The following is a 17453-nucleotide window of genomic DNA, read 5'->3' on the forward strand; positions in this document are numbered from 1 at the left end:
TTTGCTCTTTTTCTCACGAGAGAATGGGAGCTGATGGTAGATACAGCCACGTTACCTTCTTTAAAAATGTTGCATACAATATTCCTGAAAATACTATAGAACAAAGCTACCTGATCTGAGCAAAACAGGAAAAGGGCGAGAGTCAGCAGACTTAATTTCAAACAGAACACTTTTTGAGTCGGCGAATATGAGAATCTTTCTCTTCTGCCTGGAACATTTTACCTGAAACATCTTCTACAGAAACTTCTTTGAAAAAGTAACCAAACAAGCCACCATCTTCTACAGCTGTGATTTCTACAAGAGTGTATAAATATATCTTTTTTTTTCCCCCGAGAAGAGGAAACTTACACCATCACTCCTTTGGCAGAATTTATCACTGAGTGATAAAATGGGACCCACTTAATTTCTCAACCCTGCAAACACTGACACTTAATTGTATTGAAACGATAAATGACAGCATTTCGTATGAGTTGAATATGAAAACAAAATCGCTGATGAAATTGCCTTGACTTTTCTTCCCCTTCCTACCTTGCATAGAAAAAATCTGAACATACATTCATTCCACCGACAATAAGAACTCTAAATATATAGATAGACTAGTATATATCAAACAAACAGAAAATCTCAAGTCACACGCTAAAATCTTCTGTGTACCATTCATAAACACATAAAATATCCATTTTCTGCAGTTCAAGGCAGCTAGGCCACAGTCTTGAAAATATCAATTCACTGAGTTGTAATCTGGACATGGTATAGGGCTGATACATTTCTTACTGCATTATTTCTAGATTTCTAGTCAGTGATGTAACAAGGGAATAGATAAAGAATAGAAGTGGAATTTTTTTCCGTTTGTTTCACTGCATATAGATATAAAGTGGAGTAACAAAATAGGCTCATTGCACATTTTAAACTCTGTTACATAAACCCTTCACATCATTAGACAAATAAGCAATTTCATGGATAATTATGATACCATTCTAGGGAGTTAGCACTATGCACAGCATTACAAGTGCAATCATTCAGGTATGAGATAAGCAGGAGGGCTATGGTCATACTAGTGTGTAGTGCAATACTATTTCACCATGAATTTTTTGTTTAAAGCATAAGAAATACCTTCAAGCTTCTGCTGAAGTCATTTTAATTTACCGATGTATTAACAACACAGGAAGAGATCCATAGCGAGAAAAAGAACAAAATATTATTCAGAAGATATATACAGACTTACCATCAATATGTGTCATTTTCTGAAAATATGTTACAGCCATATTCTATGATGATGATGCTTTCTTTTTCGTACACATCCTGCTAAACTGCAAGAATTTAACAGCATTATTGCTTTCAAATACAAAGGAGAACTGGGCCCTACTGTAAAAGTGGAAATTTTTGCGGTGTTGAAATTTTCGCGCATTTCGCGCAACCGCAAGCTACCGCGAAAATAAAAGCACGCGAATATTTTTGTGTGCCATATGTTCTAGTTGTTGATGTCTTGATTCGGCGAAATTAAAAACATGCGAAACTCTTCTTACGTGGCCAAGCGCGAAAAATTAGTCGCGCAAAAATATCCACTTTTACAGTATTTCATAAAAGATGTTAGGATACACAACTCTTGCTGGAATGGCAGCTTCCCATATAGCAACAGCCAATCACAAAGCTGGATTCTTGTCATTACCATGATAATTGCCATTCCAGCAAGAGTTTAACGATCATATCAACTTTTTATGAAATGGGGGCCCTGGAGTGATTCCAATCCACCTAAACTTGTCCAGTGCAGGGACACTCCTTGTGACTACATCATGATAAATTGAAAATTGCAGACATTATCTGAGTAGTTACAAAACAGTAAGAGTGGAATCTGTACAGAGATGCTAATATATATTTACACATATTTATATAAAGAGCCACGACTTGCCTGTGCGTTTCTCCTCAGAACCATTCATGCCAAAGGCAAGTTGATAATGATATGATAATCTCTTTTAGACAAGTGTACATTTCTCCAAAGCAATTCCATATTCTGTGAAATTGCTGTCCCCCTACTAATATCAGGTAAACACTAATGCTCAATCCACTGAATGCTATTTCAAAATATGAATTAGTTTTAATGCACAAGATATATATATTTATTTGTAAATTCGGTTCTATCTCAATTGGGGCTTTCAAACTTATCTCCCTATCTCTTAAACTCTTGCGATGTACACAGTTTACATCTTGACTTTCATTACATAAATTGAAAGTGCGCTTCTGAGAATCGGTTCTGTGATACGACTGCCATATACGCTATTCCATTTTGATTTTATACCTTAAATGTGACAATAGCTGCAATTTATGGGGCCATCGCATTGATCTTCGTGTTGATTTTTATGAGATAATTGGCTAAAGGAAATTTCTTGCATGCTTTTAAATCACTGCGCACCTATGAACAATCCACCAAGGATCATGACCCAGCATTAGTGTGAAGTTGAAGCAGACAAATTGTATCAAGTGCACTGCTCTCTATCCTAAACTACCCCCAAGGGTGAGGGGGTGGGGGTTCTGCTGGTGCCCTTGTGCCCCCTCAGTTCACTGCAGGCATTGGTAAATCTGCTCCAGATGAAGATGTCTCAAGTGTCCCGGGGTTCATTTGTTTAAGGGGGGGGGGGGGCAAGGGTGGGAAGAAGGAGCACTGTGCCGTACTCCTGAATTCGGTGACAAAGAGATACAGTGGTCTTGACTGCGGTCCAGGCCTGGCTACTCTCCGGGCCTGAGGGGGTTTCTGAGGGTCAGTGACTGTGGCCTAGCTGTCCAACTTGGCAAGCGCTTTGAGTAATGCCTTGTTCTCATCCTTGACCTGGTCCAAGTCATCCTCCGCAGCTTCCAAATCCTGAAAACGAATCACAAGGAAAAACATCAAAAATGGGCAAGTGTCTTTTAATGAGGAAAATGGTCTGGGAGTGCTCTGACCACCAAGCAGATTTACAGCACAGGAGAGGTGATCTAGACAGTTTCCTTAACTCTGTCTGATCGAAAACAACCTAGTTTGTTCCCAACAGAGATATAAAAACAGGTAAATGTAAGAGCACCATATAGTTGTATCTGAAGTGTGTTTTATTTGCACATGAGTGAGGGCTGAAAACTAATGGTTGGATGTGCTCACAAGGCAAGAATCAAACTCAAACTGGTACGACATAGATATGCAAGTTATATTTCCACTGAAAGGGGTGCGTATGACATTTCTGTTTTTTGTCAAGTTGTAGATAAGGACAAGTATATGCATGACTGCGCCACATCTGTTGGAAGTAGAAATTGCTCAGACAATTCTATTACCTTACTCTTAAAATCATGTTCTCCTATTCATCTGCACAGTTCATTTCAGATCACTTGTCTTGGCTGAGCTAGTGTACATAATTTGTCTGATATAGTTATAAAACCATTCAGCTTACTTCGTGAATTGATGACCACAGGCAATATTCTGGCACATCAGAAATCACGAGTGAAATAAAAATCCCAGAGATCGCTTTCTTTCCCCCCCCCCCCTACTGTACACATTTTTCTTTCTTTTGTGCTTGTAAATTGAAGACTCTCAGATCAAATAAATACGAAATTACACAGAAGAAAAAAAAAACATGCAGACTAGGCTGACTATATATTTGAACATTAATTGATATTTACACGGCAACATGGTAAAAGACTTCAAAATTGATTATTAGTATCATATCTACTGGCACTAGGCAATCAACCATATCTCAATATTAAAACATGCTACTGTATACTGCAACCACATGCCTTCTGTAATGATGTTGCTATTTATGCATGTTGTTTGAAAGAAATATATCAGGGACACACAATGAACACAAATGTGGGATATGGGAGCATCATACAATAACTTCTAACCACATTCACTAAGATCATGATCGTCCATGCATATTCTTCTGTAAGATGCTGTACTACACAGACAACGTAGAATAAATTTCACAAACAGCAAAGTGTGATTTCAATTGCAGTGTTTGTCCTTTAGATTGTATGCATGCAGTACTGCAACACTGCTAGAATGCTTTGCTCGACACAGAAAACACAATAAAAAGAATGGGAGCAGGGTCAATACAAAACTGCATGTGGAAGGGCAAATTTCAACCAATGGAAACAAATTTTCACAAAATATCTCCTGGGTATGAGGATGATGACTTCTGAAAACACACAAAGAGATATCAGAATCCATGTTTGAAGAACGTAAGAAGATGCTCCTTGTGCATTATTGAATCCATTTCTTTGAAACTTTGCACCCTATCCCACTTTTATATGAATATTATGCATCATTTAAAATAACTTCCTAAAAAAAAAAAATAGGACGGGACATTCATATTGTCCATGTTGCGATTTGCAGCTGAGACTTAGTTGACAGATTGTATAACTTCATTACACTTTAAGGGACTTTCACACTGGGCTTGCGGAGCGTTATAAAGTGTTACGTATCGACTATATGAAGAGGTTACGCTACCCTATGCTGTGCCTACACCAACCACTGTAACAAATTTACAATACACCAAGTGACAAAAAGGGGTATATGCACGGAATGCAAAAAAAAAAAGAATTTAAAATGTTTCACTTTTATCGCATACTTTCGGCATGGAGTATAGGATGCAAAAATACAGAGTCTCTACGCAAATCTACGCAACACTACGCTACTGCACACCATGTCTGTGCAATAGTATGCAACAAGTCACTAGTCTCCAATGCCAATGCAATAGTACACTACCCTATACCAGTCTGATGAAAAATCTGTAGAGGCTGGATCCAAGTATTTACCCAAACATTTCTTTTCTCATTCTTGCGATCGCTTGCTTCTGTCTAAATAACTTTCATGCAAGCATGGCCTATTTCAGCGTAGTCGGTATGCAACGCTATGCAACACCTCACAGGTCCTGTGTGAAAGCCTCTTTAGTAACATCGTCCACTGCCACTCCCTCCCCCCCCCCCCCCCAAAAAAGAAGAAGAATAATAAAATAAAACAAAAAATGGAAAGTGAAAGAAGCAGAAGGAACATGGATGTCTCTGATTCTTTCTGCATATCATATTTTTTCCAATATTTTGCAGCTAAGACTAGAAGAAAAAAGAAGCTCTGCGAAGAAGCTATACTTGGGTGAGAATGCGGACTTCTTCCTCCAGTAGGAGTATCCTCTCCTCTGATTGGTTCAGTTTCCTCTGGAGTCTCTTGTTGGCTCGCAGCTGCCGATTGTACATCTGACCAATGGCAAGCCAGCGAGAGGGATTCAAACGATGCCAAGAGGGATTAGGTCGAGACCATTCATGCAAACCATTGATGGGTAGGAGGGATCAGGACCATGCAGGGGGAAGGAAATGAAAGGATGCACAGAAAGAGGAAATGATTACATTGACGGAAATTCAGAATCAAAGAATTAAATACAACATTTCAAATGAATAACTGCTCCATGCAACATTCTTAGAACCAAAGCATGAGTACTACCATCTTTTGGACATTCAGAGATAATAATAATGATAATAGTAATAATAATAATAATAATAATAATGATAATAATAATAATAATAATAATAATGATAATAATAATAATAATAATAATAATAATAATAATAATAATAATAATAATAATAATAATAATAATAATCACCATCATCATCATCATCATCATTATTCTCATTATCATAATATAGTGCATATCACAAATGTAGTGCCTATGCACTTTGTAAATAGAGAATATACCTGATATTAATCCCTTTACAGCTAGTCTTTAATAATCCAACTTTATGAACACCACTTCTAGGAGATGATATCCCAAGGAGACATATGTAAACAATACTGAAAAGAAGGTAAACCACTCTACTGTACATTAAGCAAATTACTTCTACATCTGGGAAGTGAGATGTCACTGTCTATCGTGGTAGGAAAACTATGAGAAAGAATGTGTTTACTGTCTTTCCATCAATATCTATCACCAGCGAGTGTTATAAGCTGAAATGGACAAATTTTGGCACGGCACACAAGTTCTAGCATATCATCTCTACATGCTTTCAAATTTGCACAAAGACTGCAATACTGCTCTTGTGCACAGTTTTACCTATTCTCATTAACATGAACGTTGTAATTTTAAACCAAGACAAGGTATGCCAGGTTCAATGTACTGAAGTGGCCAATAGGACCAAATGTATTTGTCAACAGTCATCCCAGTACCATGGTAACAGCCTTACACTGCAGACATAGACAACTAAATGGAGAGTACTGTTCTCAGATGAACCCTTTAACATGAATTGACTTTTGACTTTCTCATAATACCCTGTGGAACACAGAAATTCCATCACACATCGTTCTTAAGTAGAGCAGAAAAAGAGAAGAGTGACGTCCGAACATTGTTCTGCCTGAATAGAATCCTGCTGAATACAACTAGCCTTGAGGTCTGCAGACTTCCTTGTGGAAGCCTTCTTACTGTACAAATAAATTTGTGCCATCATTCTGTAATACAACATATAATTAACATTCTCATGCTTACATTCTTTGAGATCCTTGTAATGCTTACATTACATGATTGTTTTCTTGACTGTTTTGTATAAAATACTGAGAAATATTCATCGATATTCAGCATGCCCTGCATGATGCAATGTAAGTAAAGGGACTCTATTTCTCCCCCACACATCTGCCAAAGTCTTGAGATGTAACGAAGCACAGCATTTTTTCGAAGCTCATTACAAACATTCCCATACCAATTTCAGTAGCTATACCCTGGAAAACTTACACTTATCTAACAAATTTCATTTGCTTGATCTTGGTTCTAACAATTTTTACATTCATGTTGATAATATATGATTGTAAAGACAAGATAATGGATGACTTGTTAAAAAAGGCAATTCAAATCTTCAACATTTTATATTATGTGTGAACCTAAAAAAAGGTATACTGATGTCTACAAGAGATGCGGTAAAAAGACTATTCATTCCTAAGTGATCAAATTGAAATTTCTGTGGCTTAATTGCAAAATAATGTTAGTATTAAGAAAAGTGTCCACATAGCATCACATGCTGTCCAATCTTATTAATCACACCAGATATAGATACAGAAATTTGAAAATACATAAATGATTCACACACAGTGCTTCAATGCCAATTGTTAATAAAACTTCAAAGACACGCAAACTTGGAATGGAATAGGTATACCAAAGTGGGAATAAGATGAGAAGAATATGTGACTTTCCATTATGTTCGTCGATTACGAGGGCGCTAGAAGGAATGACAAAAAGCTGCCTGGTAATGTCATGACATAAACATACACAGGCTTCAAGGCCTACATTTTCAATGAAAGGTATCCACGGTCACGGGTATGTCTTTCACGATTCTACCAGCAACAAAGCTAGGGTAATGTCACAAACAGCACAGAACAGCGCAGTACCCTAGATACTCAGAAATGTTTAAAGGTAGCTAAATAACATAAAAAGAAAACATTAGAATACAGTTCCAGAGCCTATCCTACAAGACAATAAATTTCATGTTATTCAATAAAGAAAGAGCACATGTAAATAGTGGTAGGCAAAATTAATGTTATTGAGTTGGAATTCCATGTCTAAAGATTCAAATGTGAAAAAACCCAAACAAACATGAGGCTGTCCTAACAGAAACAACATACAGTGCACTCCCGTTAAACGAACACAGTTATAACAAAATTCTGGTTACAATGTAGGAAAAATTCAGGCCACAACATTATCCGCTCTTTGATCTTTATTGTTAATTCTTTCGTTATAACAAAATTATAACAAAAAGAAAACTGCCAGTCCCAAGGTATTCTTCATAATAGAAATCCACAGTAATACCAATCCCCAGCCTTATTATTCTTAGAACAAGCATGATACATTTTACGAGAGAATATTGAATGAAGAGAATATTGTGGAACTATACTGGGTCATATTAATCTATCATATCCTTTGAAAACTTACTCTTTGAAGTTCCTCTGTTGATCTGTCGTCATCACCATCATCTGCCTCTATCCTTCCTGACCTGGATGAAAATTCCAAAAGGGGAAACTCAGTCAGGTATCATCCTAAGATATGTTTGGGATTCCTGAAGACTTCCCTGCATAACATTAATCTGCTTTATATAACGCCTAAGTAGAATCCTTGTCATTTGATTGGTTGTTTGACATTGATCATTCGTCCCATTTCACTATGACATCATCTGTGCAATTGTGGCTCCATTAACCATACAATTTTGGATCCATACGATTTGCTCCATTGCACGCACGCCAAGAGCCCGGCACACTACACGTGTAAAATGCTTGCAAACGCTTGCATTTGCAGTGTGTGTATGCCACAGTGCACTAGCGTAAAATGCTCAGTGAACACTCTCTCGATCTCAGATTCCTTCTTGTTTCTAAATTGATAAAACATCAAATGACAAGGATCTATTTTCGGCGTTATATAAAACAAATAATAATTTTTTCATTCGTGCAAAGGACAGAATATTTCATTCGGTAAAAGATGACATCTTGACCCATTCAACGAGGCGCATGAAACATTCTGTCCATTGCACTCATAAACATTCATTATTTGTATAATACTTGCCAAGAAGCACATAGTACTCTAATATTACCATAAAACCTAAGAACTAATGGATTCTTTTCGTCAAGTGGTTTCTATTACAATTGACTGACAGATTACCCTACATTTACCTAGTCTGTCTGTCTGTCTGTCTGTCTGTCTCTTTTCTCTCTGTCTCTCCCATTCTCTCACCCTTCTACTTGCATAGTCTCATGGCCAAACACATATAGAAATACACATATATACAACAATTATAGACTTAAAGTCACATTCACACACACACACACTCATGCAAACACACACACACACACACATTTTTGCAGTAACACAACTTTTACAAGAAAACTTTATTTGTAACGGAAGAGTGAATGTGCCTGCACCTCCATGTTGTCAGTGGTCTACCAATCCAATGGACTCCAATACATCACCAGTCACCAGGGATCATTTCAATGCCATCGAGGTTTCTTTAGTAATCGGTATTTATTAAGCTACATAAACACATCACCTAAATTTAGGGAGGTGATTATATTCTCATATTCCACCCTGTCAGAAGCCGCATCCGCGAATGATTTATCTCCTCATCAACTAACCATCAACAATGACATGTTTAAATCTTACCGACTCCACTGGTCACTTACCGTCACTCTCTCAATTAAGTTAATAGTGGATGCTGATAGCACATTTAAAGAGCTTTTCATGAATATCAACAATGAAACTTCCAGGAGAGGGATAAATAGTTTGAAGAAACAATTAATTTCGCTAAAAATTTGCTGAAAAGACATTAACTGTAATCATTCATCTTTATCTTCTTAAGATATAGATATATTTCTTCAATTCAGGGGAAAAAATACATGCAAAGAAAAATAAACATACCTATCACTTGAGGATGCATCATCAGGATCTACACTGCTTCCATTCTGTGGCAAAAAAAAGGTTTAAAAATGGAGAATCTGATTATCAACACTAGTAAATGATGACAAACACATTTCAGATATCACAAGTTTATAATGCACTTCTCAGTATGATTGAGAAGATTATAAATGAGGGTGTGGGATTAGACGGTGCCAGTTGTTACTACCAGGCCACAATACTGACAAAAATGCCAAGTTCAGCGCAGTTATAAACCATATCTTTGACAAATCACATTTCAATAGAAGCAGCCGTAATACTGTTCGGTTATCACTATTACATTTACACCCATTATCATACATGTTATCATGATGGTGGACCTATACACATGCATGGAACACATGTAAGCTAAGGTAATAAAAGAACCTAATCCATTCTTTTTCTTCCTTTCTTTTTACTGGAAATTCAGAAGACCATGAGGTCTAACTTGAAAAGTGTAGGATTTCTGATTCAAGAATGGCTTAATGCATTTCCCCTACCATTATTTCATATGAAGTCTTTGAATATTGAACTGAACAATCTCCCAAATCGACAATCTGAATTGCAATTCTCATTTTCAGAAGCACTATCAATGTTAATATCAACACTATATATTTCAACTGGGGAAAAAATGCACCCACTCACTGACTCATCAATCTAAACTACTATCAATAGTCTGTATCATACATAACATCTCTGCTTCATTCAATATCTACAGATTTCTTCTGTTTTTCATAAAAACTTGCACAGATATTTGAATGAATCAGCATTTAAGTCCTGCTTTCATCTTCACTGATAGACTTTAAAAGTGATTGATGGTACAGTGTTTACCACACGCTGCTATTCCAAACACTCCAAACAGACATGTACACTTCGAGAATTCCTTGACACCTGGTAGAACCACCACAAAAGACATCAGATTCACAGGAATGCCAGCAGCATGTAACAAAAGAATTCCAGGCTGAATAAACATAGACATAAGGTCGTTGGGACAGCCTGGGTCTATGTCAACAAGACCATTATTCTCACATACTCGACAGACACGAACACTGGAATAAAAAAAACATGCCAATAATCGTCATATGACAGTAAAGTCACAGAAATGAGATAACTTGAGCTGACAGTGAATTAGGAGTGTGCAGAAGATGACTCCATTCCAGTGTTCAAACAATCCAGTCTGTTCTTTCTGACATAATCCAACTTGTAGTCAGAGGAAAAATAACCACCACATACCTCTTAACACCAGTCATGCATTCATCGTATGTAGGCAAGGTCCATTTTACGATAAATAGGGATGACTGTTTATACAGATTCCACCTTTGTGGAGAATAACAATTCACTCTAAGCCGTTTCTTTCCCTTTCATTTGCACTCTTAGCCATCTTCCCCATATTGTTGACACCATTTCCGAATGAGTCGTCATTTCACATTAGATATAATAGAACCATCTTGAGAACCACAGAATGCTTGGTGAAAATTGGATCCATTACGTCAACAGTGACAAACACAGTAATGATCCTCTGTGGTTACAATATATACAATGTACAGGAGGATGCACTGGCTGCAACTTCCTTGTCCAGTGCCGGCCGCAGTTCTATTAAAAGCAGGGTGAATTAAACAGGCGGTAAAAAGGTAAGGAAGAAGTAGGATCAACTTCATCGACACAGAAAAAACATGATCTGTTTATCACTACATGACAAGGCACTTTGGATGTTTATGTGTGTGTGTACCTGTTTGTGTGTTCTTGCCTGATAATCAGCGTCGTCGTCGGGCCGAGATGAAACAAACCGAAAACAAAATTCCTCACCCAGATGGGTGATGGAGTGAAGCAGAGCTAACACATATCCCTTTCATACCGACGGTGCCATAACTGCTTAACCACTGAACTGCCTTTGTTTTCGGTAGAGAGATTCCAGTTGATATCACCATCAATTTTCACAACATGCCATTTAGACTAAAAGGCAATGAAGCCCTATACCAATACCTACACACACACACACACACACACACACACACACGCACACACGCACACACACACTCACACACACACATATTTGTGTTTTTCCTTGATATTTATTGATTTCATTCAAATCATGCATGAATTAACCCATATTTGGTGAAACATGAACAAAAAAAAAAATACAAATACAATTCAAAACACACCAAAAAATCAATTTTTCAATTTATACTGCAAATAATCTCTCTTCAACATAAATAACTCAGTTATAATCAATCCCACTGATATTTTCTTCACGAAAAAATGTTGACAAATATATGCCAAACATATATCCCTTGAATATATTGAATCATGCCACTCATTCTCACTTACAAGAGCATATATATAAAAAACAATTATACAAATGTAGAGTGAAATCATTCATAACCCCCCCCCCCACACACACACACACACACACATACTAAGTTAATAAACCAGTTTACAGTTACATACACATGTATGTGTACGATATCATGTCAAGGTAAAAGAAAAAACAATTGTTGTGAGGTGATCAAAAGTTTTATTTCTTCTGCCTCCAAGTGACCTCTGCTTTTCATGCTTGACAAATTACAAATACCCATTACACCTCAAAGAATTAATTTTGATGGCTATGGACGCAACAATAGAAGTGGATCTTAACATGGGTCAAAGTTCTTGTAGTTTTAGCCGTGCACAGGCAGACTATTCAAAACTAAATGTATAGTTTCTTCAGGAGTTTTGTGGAAGTTTCACCGATAGATTTTGGAGAAGTTAGCGGTCAGACTGTCTAAGCTACTGGAAGCAGAATATCTGGGAAGTCAAACTAAGCACAGTTCTTTGTAATCTTTCCAGGGCTTATAATCAAACATAATCGAAATGGAATTTGATGAGATTTCCTTGCATCGTCACAGAAAATTAGGAAAAGAAAAATATCTGAATATGGTTATCTATCATGGGATTACAGAGCACATTACTGAGTATTCAACTTCCTGTATAATGTAATGCAATGAGTCATATATTCTGGGCTTTCTCACAAATATGAAAAATATCTGGTATGTGATTTCTTGATTCAATTCCTTCTTATTGCCAATCATCCATTGAAACTGAAAATATTTAGATATATAGTTTATTTGCACATTCACAATGTTCCTAGCAGAGCAAACAAATCTCCCCCCCCCCCTCTGAAAATTGGTTTCAGTTTAATGAAGATTAGATACGTTAACAATTCTGAAGGTCTAATGAGCATTGAGGAGTAAAATGTTGACTATCTGCACAGCAGTTAGATACTTTCCCATAAGATTCAGCATGCTGTAACCTGGGGTGCCATCATAGCCCTGATAACAGCATTAAGTAGCACCATCTCATGATCTGGCGATGTCCACAGCTATCATGGCGGCCAAATTTTGGCAACCATCCCTGTTATGATGTGTTCACCATGATAACAATAATGATGATACATTTTTTTTCAAAGAACATTATCAAAACTATGGAGAGTTATTTAAAAAGAGGTCATTTTTAATCCACAAACTAGGCCCATTAATATTTACTTTTGTCTGTAGACTGTCTGTAGACATAGTGCAGTGGCACTGGTGCTATTCCTGCTGAGCTCCACTGCTGAGCTGCACATGCATACATTAGTGTTATAATGTTTGATACTTTGATGTGATCAGAGAGATACAAATAGTTATCAAATTATGAGATTGAAGTAAAGTATTAGCATTCATTTCTTGCTGTGTTCAGATCACTTAACACAACATCTTCTTGCATAAAGTACTAAAGTTACTTTCACACATTTCTTTTTTTTTTGTATAACAGGGTACAGCACTAAAAACGATAATTATAAAAACATATTTCATCAAAATGGCAGATTTTTGCTTGGTACCCCATGGCAAACACACACACACACACACACACACACACACACACACACACACACACACACATGCATGGAATGATTGCACATAAGGCTGATGAATGTGTTCCTGGTCATTTATTTCATCCCTTTCAGTTTTACCTTTCCTCTATTTGTAAGCCTTCTCATTCATCAGACTTTGACATGTTGACATGTGGTTTCACAGCTTGCAGCCATGTTTGCCCCCAAACCCAAACTGCTGGGCACAATCGAAAGGAAGTATGAATCAATTATGTTCCAACTGTGACATTTCAACCATGAAGAAAACAAGAATTCCCACAGATATTTCCAACTTAAGCAGGTATGGTTTCAGTTTGCACTGTTACATACATGCAGTATGTGTTCATTTTTTTTTTAATCGTTCCTTCTTCCTATATAGTGCAAAAACGTGGAATTAATTCCTAGTAGTAAGCAGAGTCTTGCACACCCATTTTACGATAATTTCTGAATATCAGTCTCCATAATAATCTGTCAATTAGGAAAAGTGGGAGTTTGGTTCCTACATTTCCTCTTTTCCGTATCTTCCATGTTTCAGTGTTAACCTAAGCAGACTTGTACCAAGCTTTCAAAGGGATGATGGAGGAATATACTGCAAACATCCATAAATTTTAGCAAAGCTTTCCATCGTGTCATTGTAAATTTATCCCTGAATGATTTGATATTAAAATATTCAATTGTTGTCAAACAGTAATTTGCTTTGGCTTGAAAACAGAAGTGAACTACAGCAGGACCTCAGGAAGCATTTTAGAGAAAAACAAATAACACTATGAATGACAACAACCGATTTCTCTCTCTCTTTCCATATCCGTCTCTTCCATGAGCATCATGTTGGACCCCTTTGTTTTATTGTATTAATGTTATGTAAAATTTGTTACCATAGAGTCAAGCTCTTTGCTTATTGTTGGCAACTGTTTTGTATGGAAATTGATATTAATGCATGTCATTATATTACAGATGTATGTGAGTAATGAAAATTGTTGAAATTGCACAAAATAGCTATACTTTGTATACATGCATATATATAATGTTTGATGACTTTGCTGAAAATTGATGGAATTGTAAAGCAATGCCATACAGATGATCAATCAATCAATCAATCAATCAATCAATCAATCAATCAATCAATTAATCAATCAATCTATCAGTCAAACACAATAAACCTGGTACTTCTGACAACCATCGGAACTACCCAACATATTCACAAATAATGAGTTCAAAGACATTTCACCAAATCCTTGGTAGCCAAGACTAATCTCTCACTGAAATCAGTCAGAATCTATCATCAGTCATTGCATATAAGTTACTCCACCAGTTGTACGTTTTCTGTTATCTATTAATAGTTAATACAAATTTGATCATTTCTCTAGAACACAGTTGGAGGGAACAGACTGACACAGAAGTCCAGCCATGAATTAATTGTAATATATTCCTCTACAGAAAAAAAGCTAAGGATTCTGTAACTGCGAGTGATATATCTCACTCTAATCAAATTACAAACTCTCCACTATTATATTACAGAAATGGTCAACTGGTTTGGGAACACAAAATCCCCATCACAGATGCCTAATGAGCCTAATCACATTACTACCCTCTCTCTTATTGCATAATCATGGATTTTTTTTCCTCCTACGTCACTAGTTAGAGCTCTAAGAAGATGGTAATATGGTTTTCACTCCTCATACACCTGCTCCCAATGAAGTTTCCTCTTCATCTGACCACTGAAAATTGATTATTCCATTATCTTTATTTTTCTCTCTTTATCACACTCTATCTCCATTTTCTTCTTTTTAATTGTTCTTAATTATATCCCGGTGACATACACACCATCTGGCTATAACAAAATTCCTTTCAAATGCCTTCCAAAACTTACAAACTTTGCTGCTTCTCCTGAAGATATTGCTTTCATTTCTGATCTACTGATTAATCCACTTCACCTGTGACCTGTCTATCTCTCACTCTGTCAATATCTGTTCTTATTATATTAAATACCTGATTAGTTCCTTTAACTTGATGCCATGTTTTCCACCTCTTCTCTATACATTAATAACTCCTTTTTTTCTCTCTCTGCCTGGATTGTATTTAATATTCTCTCTTTCCCTCTTTCTTGCTGGCATCCACATTATCTCATGTTATTCCAGATTTCCAATGCTTTTATATTCATCCCTTTTGCCATCACGCCTTTTTGTGTATGTTTCACTTCTTCCCTCGCTAATTGTCTGTCCTCCTGGTTTCACATCTCCTGCAGGTCTCTCTCTCTCTCTCTCTCTCTCTCTCTCTCCCTCCACACACACACACACACACACACACACACACACACACACACACACACACACACACACACACACACACACACATACACACACATACACACACACTGATAACTTTACTCAATCCTCTTTCTTAATCAACTCCTCCCTCCTCCTCCTCCTCCTCTGTACCCGTCATTCTGTCCTCACGCCCCTCCCCTCCACCTCCACCAGTGCGTGCCGACACACGGACGGGGAGTGCGTGACGCACACCACCCTAATATGGAAGTAACTAGGGTCGTAGTGACATGCTAGCTATGTCACACAGCATTCATCCCCCTGCCATACAGCCAGTATTCCAATCTTCAGATTATGCACAAATCATAAATGGGCTTCTTCCTTGCATAAACTGAAATCTGACATTGAGAGGAAAAAATTGCCAGTGGTGACGTCTTTTAGCTTCGCAGCCCATGCAGGCAGAGGTGACCTTACCAGCAACATTATCAGTTCATGTCGGGCTAAACTTGGTAACACATCAGTCAGAACAGGTTAAATCCATCTCCGGTACAAGCACAATGCTAAAACTCTTGTCAATATACCATGGAAAAAATACGCTATAATCTAACGCAAAGTCTCTTTGGTAAAAAATGAAAGATGTCCTTCCCGCGAGAGAATGTGAAGTTCCCATTATACATTAGTCAGAATTGATATTGAGTTTCAGTAGCCAACAAACATGTTTTTCAAAAACATTTCTCAATTGCAAAGATCAACACGGATTATGTATACCAGATGTACCAATTTGACACACTAGATACAAGGTGAGCTATTGGGTTCAGCCCGTTGCGCAAAAACAATATTTCATTATAGACAGACAGCTTTATGATCAGGTTAAGAAAGCTTGAGGTCATATATGTACACGCTATATCACATCATGTAATTGTGTATCACTCCACGTAAATCAGCGAATGGCAAAATCAAAGGGGAATTCCAGATACAACTAAGTCTAGTTAGAGAGAGCAAAATTTTATAAGCGCAACAGTGAAAATTTGATCAAAGTTGGATAAAAATCAAAGGAAGATATAAAATTGCAATTTTTTTAAAACTAATTTTCACAAAGCACTTCTTCAATAGTCAATATAGATATGCAAATGACAGAGTTGATGATGTCACCACCACACAACTTGCAATAGACTTTATACACAAAATCTTCTTATTTCCATTTTTTTGGTTCAAATGCAATTATACCCCAGTATCAAATAATCCTACAATATCTTACTGATCATTACTTTGAACTTATGCACCCAGGAATAACATGTTTTGTATTTTATAACAGAAAATTGAATTTTCACCATTTTCTTTTACATGATCTATGGAGAATTGTGAGGTAATGACATCATCAGCACACTCATTTGAATATTCATATCAACTGTTTGCAAACTGTCTTGCAAAAATTAGCAAAACTTCATAATTTCATGTCTTCCCTCATCTTAATTTGACTTTGATTTTTTATTTTCATTTGCATGTATTCATATCATCTGTTCATGAACTGTTTCGCAAAAATTAGTGAAACCTCACAATTTCATAACTTCCCTCACTTTTATTTGTTTTTATGAAGTTTTCACTATTGTACTCAAATTTTTTTCTTCTTTCTTTGAGACTAACTTCTAAATGGTCGGGAATTCCCCTTTAATGAACTAATGATTACTTGGAATGATTCCAAGTTAAAGTGCAAGGCACAAAGACTGTAATGGAAAAATGTTTAGATTGTATCATAAAATCCCTTGTGCAGGATGAGAAAGTAGATGCACATTATGGCATAAAGCTGCGAGAGTAATTCTTGCCAAGTAATTATTCTTAGACCTGCCACGAAACGCATGAAGCAAATGATATATATCCCTGCTA

At 36.8% G+C, this 17453-nt stretch overlaps 1 protein-coding gene across 2 annotated transcripts in view; it reads right to left on the reverse strand.

The window, feature by feature from the left end:
- Window positions 1–1713: 1713 nt before the first annotated feature.
- LOC139720301 (uncharacterized) overlaps window positions 1714–17453 on the reverse strand; it is a 75841-nt gene continuing 60101 nt past the window's right edge. For both annotated transcript variants that reach the window (XM_071631663.1, XM_071631664.1), the window contains 4 exons: window positions 9405–9448; window positions 7932–7992; window positions 5110–5214; window positions 1714–2857 (listed from right to left, as the gene is read on the reverse strand). In XM_071631663.1, coding sequence (XP_071487764.1) covers window positions 2771–2857; window positions 5110–5214; window positions 7932–7992; window positions 9405–9448 — 297 coding nt within the window. In that variant the 3' untranslated portion in view covers window positions 1714–2770. The remainder of the gene's footprint in view (window positions 2858–5109; window positions 5215–7931; window positions 7993–9404; window positions 9449–17453) is intronic.

This window comes from Diadema antillarum, unplaced genomic scaffold (genome assembly GCF_040938485.1).
Source record: "Diadema antillarum isolate AM-2024a unplaced genomic scaffold, OU_Dant_1.0 scf00000126, whole genome shotgun sequence".
In the NCBI taxonomy this organism is placed as follows: Eukaryota; Metazoa; Echinodermata; class Echinoidea; order Diadematoida; family Diadematidae; genus Diadema; species Diadema antillarum.